The sequence below is a fragment of the Thermobia domestica genome, chromosome 14, assembly GCF_964235325.1.
Source record: "Thermobia domestica chromosome 14, izTheDome1.hap1.1, whole genome shotgun sequence".
Lineage (NCBI taxonomy): Eukaryota > Metazoa > Arthropoda > Insecta > Zygentoma > Lepismatidae > Thermobia > Thermobia domestica.
Genome location: NC_137467.1, coordinates 157,745,810 through 157,754,732, shown reverse-complemented (window position 1 = coordinate 157,754,732; position 8,923 = coordinate 157,745,810). Strand labels below are relative to the sequence as shown.

Here is an 8,923-nt window from a genome sequence, read left to right as displayed (position 1 = left end):
TCCACGTTACAAGGAGTCCACAAAGGGTTTGTTAAAACGCATAAATCATATTTATTACTGCCTGGGATGCAAATAACCTACTTGCTCGGGGCGAGTGGTTCATTGGTACTGGCGAGTATTTAATATCACTATTATTTATTTCAAAAGTAAGTAAATGTTTTCTATTGTGGGATGTGAGCAAGTAGCTTTTCTCTTAGGCTAGTAAAATGTTATTGCCTATTAGCATCCCTGAGCTAAATATTGTGTAATGTCTAACGTACCTTTATACATTGATAAATATTCTTCTTTGTCCATGTACAATCACTTTATTATATTATAATTCTTTCCGTTATGAATCATGTGAAATGATAACAGTGTTTGAAACGTAAATTGTGGATGAAGTAGTGTTGTATACGTACCTCGAGAAATTTCTAGCCTCGTCTCGAAAATGGGAATTTTCAAGCTTCTCGTCTCGCCTCGAATTTAAAGTGTACTTCTTTTCTCGAATCTCGTCTCGTTCTCGTTGCCAGGTTTTATTTTCCTGATGAGCAACAGTGTAGTTCTTGAAGGAACTTACAGAAAAAGTTTAAACATTGTCTCGCCTGGCAACGAACCTATTGTTTGGACAATGTTTAATCTTATAGAATGTTATTCCTGTTACTTCAATATAATATGTACTACCTCCTATCATGACTCCATTCTAACCACTGATTTTAGTTCGAGAGATCATTACGTTCCATCATTGAGACGATTCCACTATCAGTGGGCAGTAGTGAAGGCTTATAATTGATAAAGTATTCGCTGGTTGGATCCAATATGAACTTGTTCACTCTCCACTTTTTATATTTTTTCAAGTTCTTGTCCTAATTGTCAAATTCTTGCACCGATCTCTGTCATATTTCGAGACGGAAAATCGTTGTTTCTATCTCTTTTCCCTACAAAATGAATGTGATTTCCATACCATAGTGTCAGGTTCAAATCTTGGTCCCATCTGCATAAACTCCAATTAAACTATGTAAAATAAAATAAGGCACAAAATACGAATTATAATCTATATAATCTGTCATTCTTCTTATTTCTTTCACATTATTCTTAACTGTAGAGCTTTCGAACGTTGTATTCCATTACGTGTTTGTTGGTTCGACCGCAAGAATAGTATAGTACACAGAAATTTTTCAAAGGGATTTCAAGCTCTGAAGTTTACATAATTCTAGGTGTTTGTATACATATCCTAGCGAGTGAATGTTTTTTTTTCTATAAGATGCTGGTAAAAGGATACGTTATTAAATCTCCATTATCCGTGATTATACGAAACATTGGATTAACGTCCAAATGTAGGATTACACTTTAAGCAGTAAATCATCTGTCGTCAAGAGTCGGTGGCTTAAAGCGATTTTAAATTATAATCAATCAATAAATCAACTAGCCATAACTGCAAACTAAATATTAGTACTGCTAGATTATTTTTGTCCTGAGAGCAAAGTGAATCAATGTTGTTCCATGTTATCTATGTCAATCGCACTATAATGCATACTTTGCGCCTGAATTTTTCATTCATGACAGTTACCGAGACCCTCTCTAGTCTTGTCTCATCTGAAAATTTCTAAATGAGACCGAGATCTAGATGGATGATTGTAAATCAAGACGAGACCGAGACTTAACATATCGAGACTTACTCGAGACGAGACGGAGATGGAGACACACATTTGTAGTCCGGAAGGGGACCGAGATTGTGACATATACTTAAAATTCGTGAGGACGTCAAAATAATCTTACCCCAGTCTGTAAACTATCGGTCTCATCTTGAATATTGGCCAAAAAATACAGAAATTACATTTAGTTAAAATTTGTGCATATGTTACATATCAGGTGGGGAACAATTTATCCTTATTATTATTATCCATAGCCGTGAATATATACCTACTACAAAAAGAAAGCAATTATCACTTTCTTTTACGCGTTATGTCAGAAATGTTTAAAAACATACTTTTGAGTTGGTATTCAACTTATTTTATTGTCTTTTCCGTCATTTTATTTACGCAAAAAGCATATTGCCAACAAATTGCAAAACTTTGTAAAAAGCAACATCACAAGGTTTATATTCTTAACTTTTCAACAATATTTATCCCACGCAGTGCAGGACCTTAAAGTTATTGTTGTTTGTTAGAAACGTAGGTGTAAGTAAAGATAAAAGATTAACAACCCTTTCCTGGGCAATTGAAAGTATAGTACCGGCAAAGAACACAAAGTATGTGAAGTGAACTCGATTTTTCTATTTGTTTATCTTTATATTCGAGCATGTGTTGCGTAACATGAAAGTGATATCGTTATATCATTAAAAAAAATTACAGACAAGTCGGTTAAAACTCAAAATAAAATCTTTAGATCGGGGGTGTAGGAACAGAAATTTTGGAATAGGAAAAGGCAACATCATGTGTGAAGAAACAGAATCAAATTAAACCAGATAATTTCTTACGGCTGTTAACCAACATTTTGCATTTAAAATGTGTAACTAAGGTTTATATTAATACATTATTTCTGAAGCACGCTTATACTAAGCCATGAAAAGCGATCATTATCTTTGTTTCTTTCTTTTAAATCTACACGGACTGTAGTTTGAGATACAATTCTGGTGAATTACAGATTCTGTGTAGCAGAAATGATCAGTACTACAGAGTGTCACTACCTTATAAAAACTTATAGATTCCATTATTAGAATTTTATTATTATTATAAACGATTGGGTGCGTCACTCTCTCATCGGGTTCAGTAAAGTGCGTTGTCCGCCGGAAAACATTGGTAATCACTGCTTTAACCAATATTTCAAAATTATTTTCTTGGTTGTGGAATTTCAGAGGAACGTCAGTTGAACCAAACTAAATAGGGGCTATATAAGAACTAACAAAGATATTATTACTTAATTGTTAAATAGACTTTTCAACATCCATGTTTACCTTGTAATATCCTTAATATCCTCTTTAATTCAGTAGTTTTTGTAGTTCGGAACAGATACACGAAAGTAGAAGGTATAGCTACGCTCTCCGTTTGGTTAAGGAACAAGACCTTTATACTTTCATGACCTCGGTATTGACAACAGCTGAAGTGCATTAACATAATGCGTCTGGTTTTCTGTGATGAACGCAAAAGTAAAAGAAAAATGTAAAGGATAGTAAATTAAAAATTGCAAACTTTAAATTTCGGTTCGGATAATTACCCTGTTAGTGCTATCAATTTCATTATCTGGTATGTGGGGCTAAATAATACTAGTTTAAGAGGAAATTATAAGTTTGACACTCCATCTTTTTTCCCACGGTCTGTTTCTTAACGTTTCTTACATTGTAGGTATAAATTAGGAGATATTATATACAGGGCACGGCAGCTATTTGAGAACACATAGTTATTATTATTATTCATGATGTTTATTTTAATCTCCAATGTTTCCTGTATTATTATATTTCATCTTTCCTTCTGCCTTTACTGCTTCCATCTCATCAAACAGAATTTTATGTTTTTTTAATGTAATGCTCCAACATAGCCGTCTTCTGTATATAACCCTATTTATAGACTGTGATATAATTTTTCATCCTTTTTTGAAAGGTTCGCCAAGTCTAATCCATAAAACATCTTTTTCATTCTCAGATTTCAGAGTAGTATCCTATCTTTAACTTCCCTAGGCCCTAGGTATTTTATATCTTAAGGAGTGTAGCAATTATCACAGTTTAGTGGTAATAAGCTTTTCTGCAAACAGCTTTTAAGGAAAGAGGAAGGAACATCACAAGTTTTGGATGGAAACACACTTATTGGTTACTGAAGATATAATAGCCAACTTCCAGGTTCACTCTCCATATTTATTGGTGGAGATAGGGACGGGCTTCGGGAGACTAACCTTTCCCTAAGTTTATCCAAATTGGGGTTAACATGATCTTGCGGAGACAAAGTTTTTATTTTTCTTCATACATGTCAAGTATACCTGTAAATAATAATAACAAAAAGGAGGAGTGAGCACTCGTAATCGTAATAGTAGAATTGTTAATTAATATTCTACAAATGCTTATAGAATGATGGACCCACCAAGCCTGCGTAAAGTTTTACCAAAGGCTAGAGACTCATACTGTAGTGGTTTGCATAAACGCAACGTCAAATTTCCATTTTAGATAGTGATAATCGACACAGCAATTATAATTGCTTGTTGCATTATCTGCGCTGCATTGCAATTAGCAAATCTTGAGAATGCCAATGTGGAATGAGACCCTTATTTTTTTTAATTTTCTTGTTCTTAAGATAGGAGACGAATATTGTCTACGTAGGCTTTTTCTAAATACAGAGAATCCCTGATTTTACAGTTCATTTTTTTTGAGACGCTTAAATTGGACAGTATAAATTTCTTTTTCTATTGTTTTGAAGAGATCCGTCAAATTTCACGACTAAAAATACGGGATACTTTTTTTTGAATATTTAGAGCATAGTCATAGTCATGCACTTTCTGTTATTCAAACATAATTGAATAAAGATCAACACTCACCAAAGTGATACAAAAATTATTCTTATTTGTTAAAAGCTGAAGATTAATAAATGTCGGATTTTTTAAATTTCTCAAGAACGATATTAATTTAACTTCGGAAGAAAATCGGGAAAATTAGAGTTTTTAACAATTTTGGAGGAGACAGATTATAGAATCCTTGATTTTCCCGGATGAACAGAGACGTCTGAAACATTAACATCCCCAGCTTTGAAACATTATCGCTGCATCAATATTTAAAATGGATTGTTTTGAAGAAAGAGATCCGCATTTGATTGCAATGACAATGAAACTTTCTTTTTAACCTTGTAAGTAGGGACCCAATACTGATGCGGAACGAAAACCTGCATGATGTTCTTCGCAGTAGAAGAGAAAAGTGCTGGATGAGTTCAAACAGCTACTTTCTATGTGGTTGGTGGAAAATGTCCAGAAAACTGGAGGTATAAGACTCTCTGCTGAAATTGAGAAGAATATTTTCTGGAAAACGGAAATACAGCAGAGTTCGAATAAGACTTACAAAATGGGTAGTTGGAGGTATTGACAACGACACACAGCTAATTTTTATGATATTAATTGAAAATAGGGATGTTGGAACTTTGTAGAATGTAATTGCCGACAATGTCTTCCTAGGCACTAAGATTAAAAAAAAAAATAATCTGATTGCTGGAGAAGGTATAGCTGGCTGGCTTGTTTAGGATACCAGCACGATACTGTTAACCAATAATAACAATATTGTTCGTAATCGATAATAACAAGTCAACATATACCAGACTATAGAGAGACATTGGACTCGAGTAAAGCGTAAGAAAGGATTGCGAACTGGGTGAATTAGAATAATTATCACAGAAACGTATCTATATGAATACGTATGGTGTAGCAAGTTTCCAAAACCTACACATAAATGGAATGTAGGAAAAGAATATCCGTCACTGGATAAAATGATCACCTAGCTCTGATCTGTGGCAGAAAAATGACCCCAATGTTTCATAAACGAAATCATTAGATCATTTTTCGAGAAAATTGACATGTATTACATTATCCTATCCAGTAGTAGTAGCACTGATTTCTTTTTAAATTATTGGACATTTTGGTACATCGACTTAATACTCTTCCAGATAGTTCCCTTGGGCATTCACACACTTCTGGTAGCGAGCCTTCCAGGTCGTGAAGGCCTTCCGGAAGTCGTTCTCTGGGCTGCCGTTCAGCGCCCTCGTCGTCGCCGCTTAGACCGCTTCCACCGAGTCGAAACGATGCCCTTTGAGCTTCCTCGTGATTCACGGGGAACACGAAGATGTCCGTTGGTGCCACATCAGGGCTATAGGGGTGAGACAACGTGGAAACGCCGAAATAGGTAAGGAGATCCTTCACAATCCACGCGCCTTGGCACGGCGCGTTGTCATAGTCGAGCTTCAATTTCCCCACCAGGTCTGGTCGCACGCATGTGATCCGATTTGTCAGCGGTGTGAGCACTTTCACGTAAAATCTTGCATTTGCACTCTGTCCCGCAGGTACAAACTCTTTATGGACAATACCACGATGGTCAAAAAATGCAATCAACATCGTTTTCATTTCGATTTCGACATTCTGGCCTCCATTTTACGGGGTGATTGAGCGGCTCACGGTATCCTCCTTGTAGGCCTGCGTAAGCATGTCCTTTTTTTCGGTCGCCGATTTTCCCAGTTTGACACAAAACTTGATTGCGTACCGTTGCTTCAAATTTCGCTCCATCGCAACTGACAACGAGACGTCACAACAAAAGGTCACTAACACAGTGGTCTACACTCAACTAAAGAACGCAGGCGACTGCCGCCGGTCGACACCTGTTCCGAAGTTTCCCCTCTATAGCATCGGGCCTTGCAATCCCCTACGTTGCTCCGAGCGCGCGGGAAAAATCAGTCCTACTACTTCTGGATATTACCCTGTATTTTCTTGCTCCCGTAAATTACCTTAATTTTGAGGGTAGTAAGAAAATTCGAATTATCTACCTAGGAATTCTTATAAAAATTCTTAAGTTTAAAACTTGGTCTTGGTCTTGCTGCCTCAAGAAGACTGAACATATTTACATCCGAACGGATGGACGGATATTCAAGGGCCGTTTTATTTTACATGAAAGTGCATAAAAACTGTAAATCCTGCTACCTACCGTTTCCCTCGGGTGCTGGCTCCCGGAGAATTCCCTGAGAAAACAGCCGATAATAATTCTGGTCCAAGCTCATGCTCTGTTCAGGAGCAGATTGATGACATTGAAATACGACAAGTGATTTGACATGAGCAACGTTGGTGCTTTTGAGACTCATGTTCGATTATACTTACTTTTGCGTAAGCATGCGTATACATGTACGCAACTGGCAAGCCGACTGCTCGCAGGGATTCATACACACATGAATGAAGACGATAGAATTTCCTTAAATGAATTCTTATTTATTAAATAGCCATATATGTGGATACTGAGTAGAACGAGAAATATTAACAACACACAAAATTTTCACTTTACGGAGCTTAAACGCTCAAATAGAAGAAATTGCACTCACGCAATTGAATAAACAAAAGAACGAAAAATAAGGAACTTGGTATTGCGTGATAACCGTAGACATGCACATATTATATAAAAACACTAGAACACTAGAAACATAGCCCTTCTATTCGATATCACTTGCACTACAAACTTGTTATTCGCACTATGAGACTTTCACTGTGTAATTTAAGACAAGGGGAATAGGGGAGATACAGGAATCACTAATCCATGGTAAAATTTCTTGACTCCGAAGAAATGCTGTCTTCTAAAGACGATTATTCACTTTTTGTTCAACGCTAAAATAAGATTCCTATCACATATTTAATTATATTTCGTACTCCTATATTAATACATAGGTAAAACGTTCTTCTAAACTTTTCGCTTAGGGATGCATTCGAGTCGAGTCGAGTCGAGTCGAGATTTAAGCCTGTCTCGACTCATCTCGAGAAAATGTTGTCTCGACTCGTGTCTCGACTCGAAAATATGTTTCTGTCTCGACTCGTGTCTCGACTCGACAGTCTCTGTCTCGACTCGACTCGAATTCGAGTCGAGACGTCTCGAAATTCGAGTCGAGACAAAATATACGAGTTAAAATATACGCACACATCAGCCAGAATATTATGACTACCTACCGTATGGCCAGTGTGTCCAACTTTGGCACGGATAACAATGGCGACGCGTTTTGGCATGGACGCAATGATCCTTGAAAGGTCACTGGAGAGAATTGATTGGTACACATAGGCAAGGGCGCCGATTTTTCTGTAAATGTGGGGGGGGGGCATTCAGATGCAGAAGGCATATATATGAGGATTTTAATTCAAATTGTATTCAAATTATGCCAAATACTGTATATTCATAAATACAATGCAGGGGCTCACATGAGCTTTGGGGGAGACCCTCGGTCCCCCAGGATCGGCGCTCTTGCACACAGGTCATCTAATTCCCGTAAATTCCGAGGAGGGGCGATGCGCTCTGAAGTCATGTTCAATCACATCCCATTTGTGTTCGATTAGGTCAGATCAGGCGAGTTGGGCGGCCAGCACATCACTTGGAACTTGCCTCTGTGTTCCTCGAACCACTCCATCACAATCCTGGCCTTGTGATATGGTGCATTATCTTTTCGAAAAATGCCACTCCCGTTGGGAAACATGGTCGTCGTCTGCAAGCAGTGTGTGATACGCCTTGGCCGTCATGGTGCCTTGCTCGAGCTTCACTAGACACATGGATGCTCACGTGAATGTTTTCCGGAGCATAATTAAGCCACCGCCAGCTTCTCTCCGTCCCGCAGTACAGGTGTCAAAGAACTGTTCTCTTGAAACACGACGGATTCGCACCCTCCCATCGTCATGATGAAGAAGGTATCGGGATTCATCAGACAATGCAACGCTCTGCCACTGTGCCAAGGTTTAATGACGATGGTCATGTGTTCATTTCAGTCGTAGTTGTCGATGTCGTGGTGTTAACATTCGCACACAGATGGGACATGGGCTTCGGAGGCCCATCGTTAGGGGTGTTCGGTGCACTGTGTGTTCAAACGCACTTGCACTTTGCCCAGTAATAAAGTATGATGTTAGCTCTGGCACAGTTCGCTGCCTGTCTTGTTTTACCAGTCTGCCCATTCTATGACGTCCGGCATCTGTAATGAGGTGGGAGCGCCCAACCCCTCGACGTTTGGACGTCGTTTTCCCTTGGTTTCGCGACTTGTTGAAGACACTCACCACAGCACTCCTCGAACATCCGACAAGTCCTGCAGTTTCCGAAATTCTCCTACCAAGTCTGCGGGCCATTACAACCTGCCCTCGGTCAAACTCAGATCGCGCGCCTTCCCCATTCTACACACGGCCAGCACTCTCACTGATACTACATGCACCGTACGCGTGAATGACTAGCAGGCATTCGTCGGCAGGTGAC

General features: G+C 38.4%; 1 protein-coding gene across 1 annotated transcript; it reads right to left on the bottom strand.

Annotated features, from left to right (window-relative positions):
• Positions 1-5,532: 5,532 nt before the first annotated feature.
• On the bottom strand, positions 5,533-6,066 carry LOC145670055 (uncharacterized). Its single transcript, XM_081738407.1, has one exon. The coding sequence runs from the start codon at positions 6,064-6,066 to the stop codon at positions 5,533-5,535; it is 534 nt and encodes a 177-aa protein (XP_081594533.1).
• Between the last annotated feature and the right edge of the window lie 2,857 nt (positions 6,067-8,923).